The sequence below is a fragment of the Artemia sp. Qi Xiang Cuo genome, chromosome 20 (assembly GCF_049724085.1).
Source record: "Artemia sp. Qi Xiang Cuo chromosome 20, ASM4972408v1, whole genome shotgun sequence".
NCBI lineage: Eukaryota > Metazoa > Arthropoda > Branchiopoda > Anostraca > Artemiidae > Artemia > Artemia sp. Qi Xiang Cuo.
This window is the reverse complement of record NC_142813.1, coordinates 38,424,470-38,445,528: the sequence shown is the minus strand read 5'-3', so window position 1 is coordinate 38,445,528 and position 21,059 is coordinate 38,424,470. Positions and strand designations below refer to the sequence as shown.

The 21,059-nt window shown below is 36.4% G+C and overlaps 1 protein-coding gene across 1 annotated transcript in view; it reads left to right on the top strand.

Annotated features, from left to right (window-relative positions):
- Positions 1 to 21,059, top strand: part of LOC148940171 (gamma-aminobutyric acid receptor subunit beta-like) — a 189,640-nt gene that overhangs the window by 105,784 nt on the left and 62,797 nt on the right. Inside the window, exons 4-5 of the mRNA XM_089106090.1 lie at positions 4,474 to 4,541; positions 13,996 to 14,222. Coding sequence (XP_088962216.1) covers positions 4,474 to 4,541; positions 13,996 to 14,222 — 295 coding nt within the window. The remainder of the gene's footprint in view (positions 1 to 4,473; positions 4,542 to 13,995; positions 14,223 to 21,059) is intronic.

Below are 21,059 nucleotides of genomic sequence, written 5' to 3'. Positions count from 1 at the left end.
CAATAGCAAAAATTTCTATCAGACCTACATTCCATAAATAAAGGTCTTCCCTTTCCTTAAAATTCAATCCCTCTCTCGCCAAAAATGCAAGTCCCCCGGGCCCCATTGACTGCCGCGACTTTGATATCAGTTGGTAACCTGGAAAAGAGTAGGAAGAGAGAAGACTATTCATACTCAAGAATGATTCACAAATTCCAAAAACATCAGTCACACTATCAATATTACTTAAAAACTGAACTACTTCTTCAAAAGCCGACGTTATTTGGCAATTACATTGAGCAACACACAGACTATTCATCTCTTTTTTAATTTGACCAAACTCTTCAAAACGAACGTAACGGCTTAGGCGGAGTAGCTTTGTGCATTCATCAACTCGATCTTGAAAATGGAGACCTATCTGATGTGATAAAACATCATCAACTGACAGTGAATTTTTTTCAAGCAACTCTAACCGAGGCATTAGGAGTAGGCTAACATTAATAAAAAAGTTACGCTTTGGCGTAAACCTACAGGTTATGTAAGCAGAGACAAGATGACTACAGTGAAGTCAGAAGCGATGAAAAAAATTGTTTTATTGATTATTGACGAACCAAAGAAGCCCAAATTTGCTTGGTCTTCAATCGGCTAGAAGTTTATTGACAGTGCATACAGGACCAAACGAACAAAGAAGGAACAAAATTGATCAAGATATTCTGAATCGATTCAGAAGAAAAACCAAAATCGGCCAAATATTATTTTCCTTTGATGTTAGTGAACTTTCTGGATAAGCATACTGAACCAATAAGACCTTAACGAGGACAAAAATTCTGGGGGAGGGGGAGGAGAAGCAGTTTGTATCAATTTTTAGTACGATAAATTGAAATTTCTTTTTCTTTTTGTACACTGATCTGCTTTCATATTTCAGGTCACATAGACACCTCAATTAAAATGTGTTTTTGGTAGAAAACCAATGACCTTACAATGCACTTATGATAATGGTTAACAAAGTGGTAAGCGCCCGACAATTGTATTGAAGATCGAAGCTCCGATAGGACAATGACCGGGTAGTCTCCAATGTATAATGATTGAACAAAGGTGTCTGTGGTATATTTAAACTTTAGTTTTTTTGGGGGTTCAGGGGGAATAAAAGGTACCTAGGTTGGTTGGGTTAAGTATTTAATATATTCTATGGTTTATCCGCTCCCTCCCTAATGTGCAAATATATAGCCTAGTTTTGTTCATAAACTATTATATTTTCATCCTATTTTGTTTTATTTCATTAGCATTAACGAAACTTCTGTTATCGCGCGGTTACCACTTTCTTAACCACTATCGCACTTATATAAGAAACAGACAGCTGCCAAAAAAATTAACATAAAAAGATTAGTTTGATAAAATGGTGGATTAAGGTACATGACTAACGTGTTAAATGTGTCTAAAGATAGGGGTCAATATGATTTCAGCCCAATAGAAGGCCAAAATTTACGGAGGTCTTCAATTCATATGAATAAAATCATTCTCGACATCCATTGAAAGTTCTTTAGTAAATTCTAGTAAAAAATTTATAGACTAAAAATTTAAAATTAAAAAACCATTTAATTCATTTTGGTACCCTTTATCCCGGAAGCTTGTACGTCAATTAAGAAGAGATTTATATTCCTACCTGTAAAATAAAGTCCTCTTGACCCAGGGAATAATAGGCATAAGTTTCAATTCCTGCAGAAAAAATGGCCTTTTTTGGTTGCTACACAATGCCCCTCAAACTGTATTTTTTTTTTCTACATTAGTTTCTCCTTGACCCAGTTATGGGTACAAGTTTCAAAGTGATCAGGGACAAGAAAGCTATCGGTTCATTTCCTGGTCTCCAAGTCCACTTCACTCCAAGTAAAAATGCACGGTCGCTTTAGCGGAGACAACGATCTTGACCCAGGGAATAATAGGCATAAGTTTCAATTCCTGCAGAAAAAATGACCTTTTTTGGTTGCTACACAATGCCCCTCAAACTGTATTTTTTTTTTCTACATTAGTTTCTCCTTGACCCAGTTATGGGTACAAGTTTCAAAGTGATCAGGGATAAGAAAGCTATCGGTTCATTTCCTGGTCTCCAAGTACACTTCACTCCAAGTAAAAATGCACGGTCGCTTTAGCGGAGACAACGATTCTTGAAAATTTCAAGGGCTACCCTTGCCCCAACTAGAACAAGATTATTGGCTGCTTTTGGACCCGATTTCCCGTGAAGCTTATCTTTTTTTTCTTGTGAATTTGAAGCTTCTTGGTCCAAAAGCTTAAAAATATAAGTTTTAAGGCCATTAAAAAAAAAAATAATAGGCATAAGTTTCAATTCCTGCAGAAAAAATGGCCTTTTTTGGTTGCTACACAATGCCCCTCAAACTGTATTTTTTTTTTCTACATTAGTTTCTCCTTGACCCAGTTATGGGTACAAGTTTCAAAGTGATCAAAACAGGAAGCCTATAGCTTCTAAATCTATAGCGGCTATATCATTAAAAAAATAAAAAACGGGGCTATAGCATAACCCCATACTAATTGATGTATTAGGATCCCCTTGAACCTGGGACTTCCAGATTTAATTTTGCAACCATTTACAAAAAAAAAAAAAGGAAAAAAAAAAATGTTGCATTTTTGATCATATGTCGGGTCCTGTAATCGGAAAACCAATATTTATTTTCTATTTTCTTTCTGCACTGGAGTTAAGCCCAAGGGGATGAGGATATAAGATTGAGGCAGAAAGGAAACGGTATTTGACCCTTTTTGAACCTTTAGTGGACCCCAGTTTCAAGCAAACCATTGTTTATATTCTATCTTTCCTTCTATATTGAGGTGATTTCAGCCCAAACAGTAATTGAGATAGGTTTCCAGCTTATCTGAAAAATATTTTATTGAATTGTTTGTGGCCCCAAAAATTGTCTTTATGTATTAGGTTCCTCTAGGCCATAACAGTTACGGATGCAAGTTTAAAACTGATAAGGGGCATAGGGATTTTTCACCCATTTACAGGCCCCCTAAAATCTTACCTCAACCAGCAAAGTCTTTGTTTCTCCCGACCCAGGGAACGAGCCATAAAAGTTTTGTGTCAGTTGTACACCAAATGTCTGCATGGCGTCCTTTTCCCAGTTAAAACTCATCTGTAAATAATTAGCAATTATCATAATCTATGACCCTCGGCCCGGGAGCTCTGGGATCACACCATCCTTAAAGGTGTCTTTATTGGACATTTACGAAATTGTAACAAAATGATTATTTCAAACGTTCACCCCGATAGATTTAGGGTTTTGGAGGGGCTAAGTATCAAAAAAGACACGAGAGAGTTGCCGATTGCCCCACAATCATAGCTTTGTGCTAAAATCATAGTACAAATATGTACTGTGATCTTTTATTTCTAATTAAATGAACCCCTTGCAAGTTTTTTCTTTCAAAAGAAATGGTTGAGAAAAAAACTGGGAGGCACGTGACACTTTATTTGGACAACACTAAAACGTTGCCTCTGATAAAGAAAGTGAATACATTTTCAATTTTGAATTGAAATTGAACGGTAAATATTTAAAATATTTCAGGAACGGTTAAGAGTATAAAATAACAGCTTATGGTGCTCATCTGAAACTTCGATGGAATATTGGACGGGATGATCATGTAGATTTTAAATTTCAAATTGGGGGGGGGGAGAGAAGTTAATCAAGGATATAAAATGCAGTTGTATTGATACTTCGTAGATTTTTTTTATGTAGATCTTATTGAAAAATTCAGGCCGTGAAGCCACCTCAAATAAGTTTAAGAACTTCAACGGGAAAGAAATCTAGTTACACTGATTCTTGATGTCCTATTTTTAGTTTTTAACCAGCAAATCAGGGCATTTTTAAATAAAAGAGTTCAAAATGTACTTGTCTCAAACAAATAAGCAGTTAAAACAAAATGCAACACAATAAGATTTTTTAGGGGCGGTTCCAGGGGGTGTCAACGCCCCCCAAGATTTTCGCCCCATTTTGTCTTTTTCTTTAAATAAACTTCTCATTTATTGGTCCCTTGTCCTACAGCTATGGGTACAAAAAAGGGGGCCCGCCCCCTTTTACTCCTTATTAATAAGTTTATTCAAAAGTTAACATGTCCAGTCTGAGATATTTACTACTGGATTCAAACTTAATCAGTGTTTATTTATTTGAAAAACCAGCTTCCTTTTTTAGTTGTAAAATAAAGCTGGTGTGTCCTAGTGTGCGCTGGGAGGAGAGGGAGGACCCACTTCCGATGCTGACATAAAAAAGAAATAGTTATTTGAATTTGTCATGTAATTCGCTTCTTCCTCTATCGTCTGCAATGTAAGCACCTTTGAAAGTATTTTAAAGATTGATATAATTTTCCCAATTCCCTATTTACGGGATTGTGTTCTCCAAAGAAAAAAAACAAGTGAAGTAAGTTTTATTCTCGTTATAAACCAGGTCATATAAAGTCAACCTTTTGACTGTCACATTAACCCGTTTACAGGTCCTCCAGTAGATGTTGGTATCACTTTGTTTATTGTCAGTATAAGCTCCATGTCTGAAGTTGGAATGGTGAGCTATTTTATTACTATTACTATTTCTTTAATATACTATTTATTGTGTAGTTTACAATTGGTATATTTTCTATTTATTCATAAAATAAATTGATAATGTGTTTGCCCAGCTAGAATCGTGACTGCAAACAATGCTTCAGAGTAGCCTCGAGAAGTGCCACTCCTTTTCCCCCAAGGAAGAATTATCCGAGTAAACAATATAGCATTGCACTGGATTTTGATTATTGAGTAGCTATTTCGGGGGCTCATTTATTGTTGTTATTTACTCCTCATCCGTGAGCGTTTTGTTTGATGGCGTGAATATAAAATGAGCTAAAGTTAATGGTCATGGGAATAAATTACAGGGCATTGAATCTTATTGATATTAAATCATCAGCATTTACCACTTATTATTCTACCTAACTCTTGACTGGATTATGTATGTTCTTTCATGCAAAGTACTTTGCATGGGGAATACAAAGGAATTTCATTTCCATATCTGCAATTTCAGCGTTTATTCTCGTTAGTCCGTACATACTTTCCCTTAATTTTCTTACTGCCCTTTATTAGATGTTTTAGGAGAATCATACTGCAGTTAACGATATTTTTAATTCTTTACTTTTCAAACAGTTCGTGGTAACGAACTGTAAATAAGGAGCGACCCGGCCCAATGGTAATCAAAACTATAGAAAACGGAATTTTGATACCAATAGATACATCAAAAGAATCAAATTTTAATGCTGATTTCAAATATATAAGTTTCATCAAGTTTAGTCCTACTCACAACTTTCTCACAACTCTATTTTTTTAAACAATGAAAAACTTTAGTGTAAAGAGCGAGGCGCTGAGAAGGGTACAGCCGTTTTCATATACGGAATAATTTCTGTTCGTTTTAAGTTTTAACGTCGTTCCTTACTTTCAGTTAAAAAAACTTGTTTTTTTTTATTTAAATAATAATTTAGAACCATCCCTTAAATAGCCTCTGAGCAACCATAAGTCAAGAGAGGTGAAAATATGTTAAATAAGCTAAGTTTGGGATGGAGTGGGAGTTTGGGGGTCTCATATAGGCCCAAGTTCCCTTTCATCATAAAAATCGTAATTTTTTGCATGATTCTGATAGTGCAAAATTTATAGCGTTTGTGAAATATAAAGTTTATGTTTTAGGAATCTGGACTATTTTATTAGTATTACAGCCTCAGATTTACAATCAGACAGCTCAGAATTCCTTAATAACCAATTTTGGTGAAAATTAAAGTAAATTTGTGAAATAGACAATTATTTTTATATTTAAATTTTGAGGTTGGAACTCTCTACAGAAATATTAACCCCGGATTTTCAAGTGCGGAGGTTATAATATTTAAACACTGACTTTAGCGGAAATGAAACACTATTTGGAAATGAATTCCTAGTGTGCATTGATATAAAACACTCTAAATGGTTTTCTTAATATGTAAACATTTAATCAATTACCACCAATCCTCATTTAATATTACAACGAAAAGAAAGAAATCATTTTTTTTTCTAGAACCTATTAAAGAGCGAACTACGACCAGCAGTTCCGATGGGTAGTTAGACCATCATTGGTTAGCTACCCGACGAGTAGTTAGAGAGGTTCTAAATAATTATTTGCTTGAATAGATTTTACAGCAAAGAAATAATCCATTAAAGCTTTCAGTTTCTATAATTTACTGCTATTTCTGTGATATAGTGTCTGTTTTTAATGGTAGTGTCATAATTAATCATAATTTAATCTAACAACTTCCTTTAACCTTCTTCACCAGCTGTTATGATGTCATCAATCTTTGTTTCCTTTACCATTGGCTCTTTTGCTGACTGTTTTACTCAGTATTGCCTGCAGTAGGTCTCGATACTATTTCTTATAGAGCTTGTCAAAATTCACGTTCCGAAATATATCGTCACCTGAGTTGTTTCGGTAATTGGTTAAATGAGAGCCGGTACATTCTTCTCTGCTATAAACTTTGAATCCGGGAGTAAATTCTTGAAGCTACCAAAATCCTTTGGGTTTGAGATAATCTGTAACCTAACACCTTGGCTTAAATCTTCTTCGCCAGCTTCTATGATGGTATCAACTCCTATTTCCTACGCTCAAGGTTCTTTTTCCAGGCCCTCTGATTCAGTAATTCTTATTTGATTTTTAGATACTCCTGCACAACGTGTCCTCGTCTCCTAAAGAGCACGTCTACATCCACTGGAAAATAGCCCTGCCGCCCAAACTAAAATGTAATTGTTCTTAGGTTTCAAGGAAAGGTACTGGGTTGCAGTTTGACTCAATGAAAAACAGATTTTCCTAAGACTTACCTCCCTCTGGCATCTGGTCCTTTTTGGGACCGAATTGATGTTTTGCAGCACAAAATAACAGACAATAACATTTTTTTTTAGTGTGGCCTGCTTTGTTATTCAAAAAGGACGCTAGGTATCCTTTCGGCTCAAAAGCACCCTCTGGCGATATACTATGATCGCCTTTTTGGATACGAGCGATCATGGATCAAAACATAAAAAAAGGAGATACGTAAGTGCTACCTATGCAAAAATATGATTTTTTGTTGTTGCTAAAAGTTGGGACTCTGAATCACATGGGATTTTAAAGGGTAAACGATACGAGAGATTTCAATGGTGCACTTTTTATTTCAATTGGACATCATCTTGAGGAATTGTAGGTTCTTTTTCGAAATTCTTAAGCATTTCTAGTTGTTTTGCAAATTATTGTTCAGGTGAATCTCAAGGAAAATAACAGGTTTCATAATAATATCTCATTAAAAATGTATATTGCCAGATAGTTTCTTTAGGAACACGTTTTTTTTTCGGCTACCATGTATCACGGTTCATTCTTACCAGACTGCAGCTACAGCTACAAACATGAGGAATTCATGATCAAGTGCTAAAACTATGTACTGATCAAGATAGGCTAAGGGTTCGCTGCACATGCTTCCATTGGACTGGATGTCTCTAGGACTTTCTTGCTGTTTGGTTGTGAGATGGTTGATTTGCTTTGTGTTGACTTGAGAAGGAGCTATTAGCCTGTAACTTGTACTGGTGAGTTAATGAGTTAATTTTCTTGAGGGTGTAACAATTTGAAAGATTCAAATGAAACGAAAATTGTGAAATAAAGCGTTGCAAGGTTGAAAGCCAATTATCACATTGGAAATATGCAAATTTGGACGTCTTGTTCTGGACTTCGTAGAAGTGTCCGAAACTTATCTACCAGTGTTGCATGAAACTAGGAAGCATGAAACTAGGCGAGGAATCACTTATTTATTAAGTCAGTGCTTGGGATGAATAAAGTAGCCTATTCATAGATTTCTAGTTGGAGGCTTTGTAACCAAAAAATTTCTTTACTTCAAGATTTCTTTACTTCAAGAGGATTTGGATAATCTACGCCGGTGGAATACGGCAAACTCTACGTTCATTAACAAAACCAAGTGCAATGCTGTGCACTATTTGCGTAGACTCCCTCGACATTACCATTAATTCATTGATGGTAAATTAATTTCAAGCCTGGAGTATGTTCGAGACCTTGGGGTTTGCTTCGATTTGAGTCTCAAATTTGATAAACATGTATTGGATATCACCCTTAGTGAAAATTACCAAATATTACGTCTAAAGCGTACATTTTCTAAGCTCAATCTTCGTTCAGTGATTTCACTTTATGTATCCACTGTAAGTCCAAAACTTGAGTATTGCTCATCGGATCCCCTTAATAAGAGAGATAGAGAAAAAGTTGAGAAAGTAACATTTAGGGCTACCAAACTCATATCTTACCTGAGACTTCTACCATACCACCAGAGAATGCAGAGACTACAGTTTCCTTGTCTTTAGTTCCTACGTGATAGAGCTGACATAATAAATACATTCCGCATTGTTAGGAACATTGATAATACCACTCCAACTCGCTTCTTCACTTTTACAGAATATAGTAGTATCCGTCAACACAAACACAAAATATACCCACCATGTTCACAGAAAAGAATAGGCCAAAACTCTTTATCTAACCGAGTTTGGAAGACTTGGAACGCACTTCCATCGGAAACAGTTGCGACTATCACGGTTCAGTGTTTCAAAAATAGTTTAGCCTATACAGATTTCCATACTAGGTTTTATCACGATCAGTTTAAGAATATTTTATTTTTCATTATTAGTTGTTTTTATGACCTATATGTTTCCATAGTGCGTTATTTTCATGGAGTTTCATGTGTTATGTTGTCATAGAGTGTGTTTCAGCGCTGTCTTAGATTATTGTAATGTTTGGTGCGACAAACTTGGCAAAGCTTATCGTATTTTGAATTAATAAATAAATAAAAAAAGTGCAAGGCATCACTCATTGTAGTATATTCTCTTTGGAACTGAGTCACGGAGCCAGGAGTAACTCAGTCGGATTTACCTAGAGTTACAAGAACAAATAGACAATACCCAAGACAAAATATAGTGTTTTTAATAAGGGATTTAAATTTTAGAAGTGATGCAAATGCGGATCGATGGTATCCTAGCTTTGGAAAAGTTGGTGCGGGGAAAGAAAGTACCAATAGTAGCAGACTGCTACATTGTTTTTGGTACAGCTATCCAGTTATGACCAATACGGTATCATGGTTGTCGGGCAGCCTAGTAAACAGTAAGCCCAGCCCATAGTATTTGCTCATAAAATTACTTATAAGTGTACATACTAATCATATGATTGTTAGAAGTAGGATCACAATCTAGTAGTATAAAGAGTTTATTTAAAGCTGAAGTTTTGGAAGGGGAACCATCTTTCTGGTAATTATAACGTTGATAGACTTCAGATAGTAGATGTGAGAGGATTTACCTGCAACGGTTGAATATGAAACTGGAGACTATAGGGTTTGAATAGTTTTATGGACGGAATCATTTTGGAAAAATAGTTATGAAGTAGTAGATTATTTCTTAGAGAAGAAAGTTATGAAAGCAGCTTGGGGTATTAACGAAAGGTTTCTGAGTGATAGGTCTTACGAAAGTGATTGGAAAGTAAGAGAAATAGAGAAGGAATTATAATGTGAACTAAGTAGAAATTACATGGAAGTTAAAGATAAAACTGCGAGGATTTTAAAGATGCAGCTGGGAAGCATAGTAATAAGATACTATTTTAAAATGCTAAGAAATTGAGAGAGAACAGTCTGTCCAGACTTTTCTCAGTTAAAGATGGAAACAGGTTTTCAATACTTGACAAAGAAAGTGTAAAGGAGATATGAATAAGCCGTTTTGGAAATGTATTAAAATATGACGAAGCTGTAGTGAACGATAAAAAAAAGGGTAAATTCTCGATACTTTTAAAGTAAAGAAGCATATTTATTGTAAGACAGATTTAGAGAAAGTATTAAAAAGACTGAAAAATAGTAATTTCGTAGGTGTTGATAATCTGGTAAATACTTTTGTAGAATATGGTGATTATAAAGTTAAAGAAAGATAAGTAGCCTACTGAGGACTATGAATATAATTTTTTGAAAAAGGGGAAGGATGAACTTGTTTTAGGAGAACTTTAGCTACACTATTTTATAAGAACGGTGATACGAGTGAGTGTAGCACAAAAGAGGCACTAGCTTTATTTTTGCAAGAAAAAAAACTACTTGGGATGGTTACTATAGTAAGAGATGCATTAGATAAAGTTTTAAGTCAAGTATGGATCATTGTGGTTTTGAAAGGGGAGAACATCTGTTGATCAAATTTTTACACTTAGGTTAATAGGTCCGAGCCATCAGATCCATTTAGTTCTAGGATTAAAAGATTTTGATCTGGCATGCACTTCGGCTAACATAAATTGTAATGCGTTTCTAGTGATAGTAATTAGTACTGGAACAAGTTTTTTTCAAAATTAATTTCAGTTTTTACTAGAACAATCCTATCCTACTAACTTTGGATCTTTTCTTTGTCGTCAAATTTTCTCCATTGAGCAGCTGCATTGTGAGCTTGAGAACAAAATTTCATCTTGATTTTAATCGTGAAGGTTTCTAAAGGCCCTTTGTGATTGGTAAAAAAAAAAAAATCTTCCAAAGTTGTGAGAAAGTACAGGTCAGCCACCTGGTCCAGCAAGGTTCCAATCTAGCCAGATATAGCTTAGTCTAGAACAGGGGTCTCCAAACTTTACAGCCTCAGGGCCATACTGATTACTCCAGTAAGTTCCGAGGGCCAAAACCATATTCTCATTGTTGCCGATGGTAAAAAGTGAAATAGTTCACTGATGAAAAAAAAGTCCGAAAAAGTACGTAAGTTTAAAAAGGCTGCAAATCAGACTAAAGTCCGCAAAACAGCAACACTGCATATTATTAATTGTCCTTTCATTATCTGTAATTTCTAGATTAATCGTAGAGCACGAGCCATGAGGAGTAACGTGACACGGCATCTGGTGGACACAATCGGAAACTCACTTCTAGATGGTAGTAATTGGAATATATAAGAAAGGCTACTGGCGCAACCACAAGTCAGTTCCTATGACACTGTTGTGAAATAAAATAGTGTGTACCTCCTTACAACGTGTTTGTGGATGTTTAAGTTTAAGACATCTTTGTAACAGTATTTTGATTTGAATTGTTGCTTTTTGGCATGATTTAGTAGTATGGAAAAGAAGCGAAAAATTGATAGTGAATGCAGAAAATTCAAAGATCAGTGGAACATTCAGTATTTCGTAATTGAGTCCAGTAACAAGGCGCTATGTTTGATTTGCAATGAAAGCATAGCCGTTCTCAGGGAATATAACATTAAAAGTCATTATGAAACAAAACATTTTCAAAATTACTCAAAGTATACAGGAAGTTTGCGGACAGAAAAATTCGAATCTATGAAGCACGGATTGAAATCGCTGCAATCTTCATTTACAAAACTCAAAACTGAACAAGAGGCTGCAACTCGTGCCAGCTTTCGTATGGCTCTTTAAATTGCAAAACGTGGAAAACCATTCACCGATGGAGAAATGATCAAAGAATGCATAATTGCAGTAGCCGAAGAAATGTGCCCTGATAGGGTAAATTTATTAAAAACTGTCAGTATGTCAGCAAACACTGTGGCTCGAAGGGTAGAAAACATCGCTGAAAATATATCCTCTCAACTCGACAAAAATGGACATGTCGAGTGGTTTTTTTTGGCCTTGGATGAGTCAACGGATGTGTCAGATACTGCTCAGGTATTGATTTATATTCGAGGAGTAGATAAAAGCTATGAAGTGCATGAAGAACTTCTTGATATGTATAGTATTCGTGGCACAACTACCGGTACAGATATTTTTAAAGGAGTTGAAATGGCCATTAACAAAAAGAACCTTCGATGGAAAAACTTGAAATGTATTACAACTGATGGAGGCAAAAATATGTGTGGGAAAGATAAAGGAGTGGTCGCTCTTGTGTCAAAGGCTGTAGAAAATGACGGTGGTTCAAAACCATTAGTCTTACATTGTATCATTCATCAACAGTCTTTGTGAGGAAAATGTTTGGATATGTCTGAAGTTCTGAAACCAATCATATCAACTGTTGATTTTATCAGATCTTTTGGGCTGAATCACCGACAATTCCGACAATTTATTGAAGAGATTGGAGAAAATGACTTACCTTATCATACTGCCGTACGTTGGCTTAGTTGGGGGAAAGTCCTTCAGCGTTTTTTTTAACTTCGAGCAGTGATCGAAATTTTTTTGAATGAAAAGCATCGCCCTCTTACTGAATTACAAAACAACACATGGCTGTGGAAGTTAGCATTCTATGTTGATTTAACAAAACATGTGAACGAACTGAATTTGAGATTGCAAGGAGAAAACCAGCATCTTCCTGATTTATACACTAATATCAAATCATTCCAGAAGAAACTGATACTGTTTCAATCGCAACAACAAAGTAAATGTTTTTCACATTTTAAAACATGTGAAATATTCAGCCACACCACTGAGACTGAGTTTCCTATCGATTTTGCAATCGAAACTTTGAGTGCTTTGAAAATAAATTTTGATACTCCTTTCTCGGACTTTGATGCCATTGCGAATCAAATGAAGCTTTTTCAGAATCCTTTTGATACTGACATTGAAACCCTAGCCCCAGAACTTCAAATGGAAATGACTGATCTACAGTGCTGTGATATAATTAAGAACAAATATCAAAACTCATCTTTGTTGGAATTTTATAAGAGTCTTCCACTGACACAATTTGATAATTTGCATAAATTTGCTCGTGGGCTGTTTTGTGTTTTTGGTACGGTACTACTTATTTGTGTGAGAAGACCTTGTGTGAATGAAGTACACAAAAAATATTTACAGATCTAAATTAACTGATGAGCATTTTAAATCTCTTTTAGTAATCGGTACAAGTAAAATTAGTCCACAACTACATACTATTGTCAGTGGAAAATCTCAATTACATAAATCTCATTAGTATTTCATATGTCATTATGCTTGTGTTTTTATTTAAAATGTATAAAACGTTAGTTCGATTCATTTCAGTAATTTTTTAGTTATTGTATACTGAACTTACATTTTCTGCATATTATACATGTCTTCTCACATTACAATTCTTTGTTTCTTTATCCAACTTATCACAAAAAACAATAACAATAAGCCTACAACAATGTTATGAGTAGTTAGCTCATGACCATATCAATGTAGATGTCATATTAATAATTATTCAACATAAAATTAGAATACTTCAGTAAAATAAATTTAATTTGCTATAAGAATATGTTCTCTAAAAGGAGTTTTCAAGTATGCTAGCTCTCCGCGGGCCGGACAAAATCTGTCCGCGGGCCGGATTTGGCCCTCGGGCCGTAGTTTGGAGACCCCTGGTCTAGAACGTAGGAGTACACCACTAACACCTATTCTTCATCACATGCAAGATTCGGTTTCAAGGCGATGAGACACGAAACCACAGTTCTGAAGATTCGAAGGCTTATATTAGGCTCCTAAATGTTTGAATTTTGTTCAGATGCCTGCATTCTGCTCTTTTTGACTTTTTTAATTGCTCTGAGCTCAAACTTCGCTCAGAGAGAAAATTCAATGACAAGGGTCAATGAAAATGGAAAATTGATGACTTTAAGTTATAGTCCACTTAAATAATACTTCCTAAAAGAAAAGCACTCGGTCAGATTCATACAGGTTATTTCTAATGAAATTTCATACAAGAAAATTGGAAAATTTACGGAAAACGGTTCGTTCAAATGGCATATACCAAGCATCGTATGAGAAAGAAAGAGAGGGGAAGAGGGATAAAATGAAAGACAGAGGGAGATAAAGAGAGAGAGAGAGAAAATTTGAAATAGAAATCGAGAGATAAAGTTGAGTAGTTAGACAGAGAAAGAGAGAGATAGAGAGACAAAATTAGAGGGTGAAAGAGAGGGAGATGACAGAGACAGACACTTTGCACTACAACATCCTCGAATGACTATAGCAGACTATTTTCCAGGCATAATTTTTGTTTTAGTATTGCTCCTGAAATGTATTTTTATTTACCTGAGTATTTTGTTTTTTCAAGGATTTTACAACAGATTTCTATTTTCGTCAATATTGGAATGACAATCGACTTCGGTATAGCAAAGCAACTGGAGTGGAGCTTTTATCAGTAAGCACCGAATATCTTAGAAATATTTGGGTTCCAGACACTTTTTTCCCAAACGAGAAGACGTCATATTTTCACATGGCTACAACCTCTAACGAATTTTTAAGGATTAAGTATAATGGAGATATTAACAGAAGCATAAGGTGAGTGGCTTAGGAGCAAGATAGCTTTTTTCCAATTTTGGAACAAATTAGCTAAGAATCAGAAGTTTTATAGAAAGTTTTGATCCGAATTCTTAAAATTAAATTCATAATTTGAAAAGCTATTCATCTTAAAAAATGGGGTTATGCTCAAGAGAAACTATTAAGAGAATTAACAAAAAAGAAGAAGAAAATATAGACAGCATACAAATATGGTTTCTAGTTGGTTTAACAATAGTTCACTTAATATAAATCCTTTCAAGTTATCAAATTAAAAAAAAAACTGTTTTTTCAACTGAAAGTAAGGAGCAACATTAAAAATTAAAAGGAACGGAAATTATTACGTATATGAAAGGAGTTCTCCCTTCCACAAGACCTTGCTCTTTACTCTAAAGTTTTTACTTTTTGCCTAATTCTTTAAGAACAATTCCTGAAAAACAAATGGCTGTTTAATTAGATCAATAAAATTCCATTGCAATAAGAATAATAAGATTTCAAAGTCCATCAGTCGTCATTTGGCATCCGACCGATGTACAATACTTCAATTTTAAGCCGAATTAACTTTGGAATATATTATAACATTGAGAGTGCAGACATATATGGACTTTAACGCTGGTTTTAATGATTGCAAAATGATTTTAATTATGCAAATTTGATGGACTTTTGTTTTTACCGGGATAGTGGATTAATTTGGGCTATGTTTTGGACCAAGATTGTTTTATGCTGAGCTATGCAAAATGATAATGTTTTCGTATTCAGCTATTCTTAATTTTATCCAATCAAACATTCGATCGGGTATTGATGATGAAGTTATTATTAGTCATGTAGTGGAGTTTTTTCCTGAAAATGTTTTCAAAGATGCTAAAGTGGATTTATGGGCAGAAGAATATACTTGTAGCAAAACAGCACCAAGGAGACAAGGTGATAATGCCTCCGCTCGGAATTTGAAAGATAAGATTGATTTACTTCGGAAGTGCGAAAATGAGGAACTAGCAGTGCCGACGTAGGTAATTATTTCACCCACTGAAGTGCCTGTAATTCCCGCTGCTGCTTATCATAAACTTGCTTCCAAAATTTGTGCTCTGGATAGTACCCTTAACTTCATCAAAGAAAAGGTAACAGCCTATGATTTAATTTTCCGTCACGTCCCATTCCTTATGCTAGTCCTCATATTGAAAGCACTGCCACCGGTATCATTTCAAAAGTGCCGACTAAACTTGATGATCCTTCAAAACAGGCTCATGCTATTAATAAAATCCCTGGCCATGAAGCTATTCACAGCATAAATCCTTCTGGCGATAACCTGTTTGTTCAGATTAGTCAATCTGCAGCAAAGATTTTCAGGGATCCGGTTCCAACCGTATTGAATAGCTGTGACGTCATTATGCGCGAAAAGAAATTTCATGGCATTGTTGAGGGGGTGCCCACTAATTATGAGGTGATGATTTTTCTGGAATGTGAAGGTGTCATCGACACTGAACGTTTGGAAAAATCCCTGGCTGTGAAAATTACCTTTGCTGATACTGTAGCCCAGAGTAATAGCCCATGACTCGGGCTCAAGGTTGGTTATGAATCATTCTGGGTCTCTGAATTCCTGCACCCCCCCCTTTTGCTGTCATTATTGTCAATATCCCAACAACATGAAAACCAAATGCGATAAGCCAACAAAATGTAGCCGCTGTGCCGGCTCTCACATATCCTCCCGTGATTCCCCCTGTGTTTTTGATTCAAAATGCGCTAATTGTGAGGTAATCACGAATCGTATAGCCTAAAATGTCGTATTTTGCGTGATTTCCTGAGCAAACGTGTGATTCAGAAATGACTGTCGAATTGTCGTCTCAATCTGCTCTTTTAATATCAACGGCACGAAAGATAAAGATGGCTCATTAAATCAAAAAATGAATGATTTTGTCATTTTGTTCTTGGAAGAACATTTATTTTCTGCCATCTCCGTTAACTCTCTACGAAGAAGTAGCTACCGTATTGTCTTTACCACAAGTATATGTACCACATATACATGTATATGTTAATAATAAAATGATTGAACTTGAACCAATGACCAAAATACAAAAGGCCGACCTTCCGGGGGCCTTGCATGTGTTATCAAACGGTTAGCTATTCCTTTGTCATCCATCTTATTTTATTCCTCTGATAATTTTATAGAAATACGACTTGGTCACCTTGTACTTATAAATGTATATCTCTGTATATCGAAGTCCAATTTGAAAAGAAGACCCGGGTTTTAAAGCCGTCAAAATCGTGCTAAACTCTGGCTTCGTATCTGGACCGCGTGTGGGCGGCCCTTATGAGGCCAAGTGTTTGATATAGAAAGTAAGACAAAAACAGAGTTTAAGCAGTATCTTCCTTTGGTTCGATATAATGGTGCTGTTTTCCCTAAAAGTGCAGTAAAATGGAAAGAAGTCATTAATGCGTCTAAATTTGATTCATTAGGGACCAGTGATGTTATCCCAGATTCGTCTTGGCTTGGGCATTATAAAAATATATTTTTTGTAAGATTGAGTATAGGGTTCATTGTCATTTTCAGTGCCTAGTTTCTAAATTTTTGCCACCTAAAGTTTTGCAACGTCTTGTTATTCCCGTCTCAACTAAAAGTATTGTTAATTGTATGCTTAAACTTAAGTCTAAATCGAGTGATCTTGATCGGATTAGCACTCACCATTTGCGTTGTGATTGTCCGGCACTAGTCACTCAGCTGCAGTTACTAGTAGAGATGACCTTATTGAGTCCCGTACGAACCACGTGGTTTATGGTTTTCTCAGTGAGAATGAAAAAACAGGAATTTTCTCACTTGAAAGACCATGAATTTTGTCACATTTATGGTTGTTTTCATGGATGGTTACGGATTATTTATGGTTTTTGTCAGTGAGAATTTGAAAAAAAAGGAACTTTCTCACTGAGAAAACCATAAACCACGTGGTGTAGTCACGAGTCAGAACACCTGTGCTGTCGACCTCAATTCACCTATCGTGAATCAATAATTCCCCTTAGAAACAACAAATTAATTTCCCCTTTCTTGACAGATCAATCAATCAATGACATCATCTGTCAGACTTTAAAAATTTTCGCCTAGAAACATTTCAGCAGGAATAGATCCAAATCATTAATGTCTTTGCCTCGGGAATAGTTCTACTGGTCGAACTCCAAAGGATATTAATAACCAAAGGCCATGGAAACAATTAGGCAAGAAACATCTTAGCGATGAATTGTTTTAACGCGCGAAAAGGTTTCATATTAATTTGAAATGCGTTAGCGCAGAGATGCCAATAACAAAGGAACACGCTGAATTTACGTTTAGGGATTATTTGGGCGAAACCGTTTTAGACAGGTTATGGAACTATTTCGGCGAAACAGATAGAGACATTTTAAAAGAAGATTTTTGAAGAGATTTTAGAAGAGAATTTGAGTGTGGTAGTTATAATACACAAGTTTCATTTGAACAGTGTTGTGAGGTCCTCTAACCCAACCCCAAAGGGTTCCAATCCTCCTACCCCAACCCCGAAGGAAGCCCCCGGTCCTCAAAGCCCCCCAAACTCCCAAAGGCCCTCCACCGGTCCCCCAAAGGCCCACCCAGACCCCCAAAGGCCATCCCCAGGCCCCAAATGTCCCCCAGGCTCCCAACTGTCCCCCGGACACTCAAAGGCCCCCCAAGCTCCCAAAGGGCCACCGGCACCCCAAAGGCCCACCCAGACCCCAAAATGCCATCCCCGGGCCCCCCAAAGGCACATCGAGCTCCCAAAGGACCAACGGGGTCCCAAAGGCCCTCCACCGGTCCCCAAATGTCCCCCAGGCACCCAAAGACCCTCCCGGCGCCCCAACGGCCCACCCAGACCCCCCCATGCCATACCCGGGCCCCCACGCCCCACCCCACGTCCCCCCCCGGCCCCCCGCGCGCCCAAAGGACCCCCGACCCTCACGGGACCCACAGACCCTCAAAGGCTCTCCCCGAGCACCCGTCATTCGTTGATGTGTGTTGTCTGAAACCTATGATTTGGGATGTGTAGTTTGCTACTTCAGGCTTTTCTGAGCTAAGGTTTCCTAGTATTTCCTAGGTGAATGTTGTCTGAAACCAATCGTTTGGGATGAGTAGTTTGCTATTTCAGGCTTTTATGAGCTAGGTTTCTTAGCCTTTCGTTGATGTGTGTTGAGTGAAACTTATGATGTGGGATATGTAGTTTGTTATTTTTGACTTTTCTGAGTTGGATTTCTTAGTCTTTCATAGGTGAGTGGTGTCTGAAACCTATGATTTGGGATGTGTAGTTTGCTATTTTCGACTTTTCTGAGCTGGATTTCTTAGCCTTTCATAGGTATGCGTTGTCAAAAAATTATGATTTGGAATGTATAGTTTGCTATTTCAGGCTTTTCTGAGCTAAGGTTTTCTAGTATTTCGTAGGTGAATGTTGTCTGAAACCAATAGTTTGGGATGAATAGTTTGCTATTTTTGACTTTTCTGAGCTAGGTTTCTTAGTCTTTCGTTGGTGTGTGTTGACTGAAACCGATGATTTGGGATATGTAGTTTGCTATTTTTGACTTTTCTGAGCTGGATTTCTTAGTCTTTCATAGGCGTGTGTTCTATGAAACCTATGATTTGGGATGGGTGGATTGCTACTTTTGACTTTTCTGAGCTGAATTTCTTAGACGATAATATGTGATTGATCTCTGAAACCAATCTTATGGGAAGAGTACTTTGCTATATATGACAATTCTGAGATATGTGTATTAGCCGTTCATCGGTGAGTGTTGTCTGAAACCTATGATTTGGGATATGTAATTTGCTATTTCCGACTTTTCATAACCGGATTTCTTAGTCTTTCGTAGGTGTGTGGTGTCTGAAACCTATGATTTGGGATGTGTGGGTTGCTATTTTTTTGACTTTTCTGAGCTGGATTTCTTAGCCATTCGTAGGTGTGTGTTGACTGAAACCTATGATTTGGGATGGTTAATTTGCTATTTTCGACTTTTCTGAGCTAGATTTCTTAGCCTATCATATGTGTGTCCTTTCAGAAAATTATGATTTGGGAGGTGTAGTTTGCTTTTTGGACTTTTCAGAGCTAGGATTCTTAGTCACTCATAGGTGTTTGTTGTCTGAAACTTCGAGTTTGGGATGAGTAGTTGGCTATTTCAGACTTTTCTGAGCTAAGGTTTCTTAGTATTTCGTAGGTGAATGCTGTCTGAAACTTATGATTTGGGCTATGTATATTACTATTTCGGGCTTTTCTGAGTTGGATTTCTTAGTCTTTCATAGGTGTGTAGTGTCTGAAACCTATGATTTGGGATGTGTAGTTTGCTATTTTCGACTTTTCTGAGCTAGGTTTCTTAGCCTTTCATAGGTATGTGTTGTCAGAACATTATGATTTGGGATGTGTAGTTTGCTATTTCAGGCTTTTCTGAGCTAAGGTTTTCTAGTATTTCGTAGGTGAATGTTGTCTGAAACCAATAGTTTGGGATGTGTAATTTGCTATTTCAGACTTTTCATAACCGGATTTCTTAGTATTTCGTAGTTGTTTGGTGTCTGAAACCTATGATTTGTGATGTGTGGGTTGCTATTTCAGTCTTTTCTGATTAGGATTTCTTAGTATTTCATAGGTGTGTATTGTCTGAAACATATGATTTGGGGTGGGTGGATTGCTACTTTTGACTTTTCTGAGCTGGATTTCTTAGCCTTTCATAGGTGTTTGTTGTCTGAAACATATAGTTTGGGATGACTATTTTGCTATTTTTGACTTTTCTGAGCTAGGTTTCCTAGCCGTTCATAGGTGAGTGTTGTCTGAAACCTATGATTTGGGATATGTAATTTGCTATTTCTGACTTTTCATAACCGGATTTCTTAGTCTTTCGTAGGTGTGTGATGTCTGAAACCTATGATTTGGGGGTGTGTGGGTTGATATTTTTTGACTTTTCTGAGCAGGATTTCATAGCCATTCGTAGGTGTGTGTTGACTGAAACCTATGATTTGGGATGGTTAATTTGCTATTTTTGACCTTTCTAAGCTAGATTTCTTAGCCTTTCATAGGTGTGTCCTTTCAGAAAATTATGATTTGGGAAGCACACAAAAACTTACACATGCACACGAAAACTTACATGCACACAAAAACTTAAATGCACACAAAAACTTAAATGCACACAAAAACTTACACACACACACACACACACAAAACTTACACACACAAACACACGAAAACTCACACACACACTCCAAAACTTACACACACACAAAAACTTACACACACACACACACACACACAAAAAATGACACATGAACACAAAAAAACTCAAACACCCACTCAAAACAACTAAAACACACACACACACACAAAACTTACACACAAACACACTAACACTGACACACACACGCCAAAACTTACACACACAAAACTTACACATGCACAAGAAAACTTACACACACACACACACGAAAACTTACAAACACACGCCAAAACTTACACACACACAAACACACACACACACACACACAAACTTACACACACACACAAACACAAAATCTTACACATTCACAATAAAACTAACATGCACACTAAAACTAACATGCACACAAAAACTTACACACACACACACTCACAAAAATTACACAGACACACACACAATAAAACTCACACACACACACACGCCAAAACATACACACTAAAACAAAATTACACACACACACACACACACATAAACAAAAACAAAAACATGAACACAAAAAAAACTCACACACACACACTCCAAAACTAACACACACACAAAAACTTACACACACACACACACACAAACACAAAAACTAACAAATGAACACAAAAACTCACACACACACACGCACAA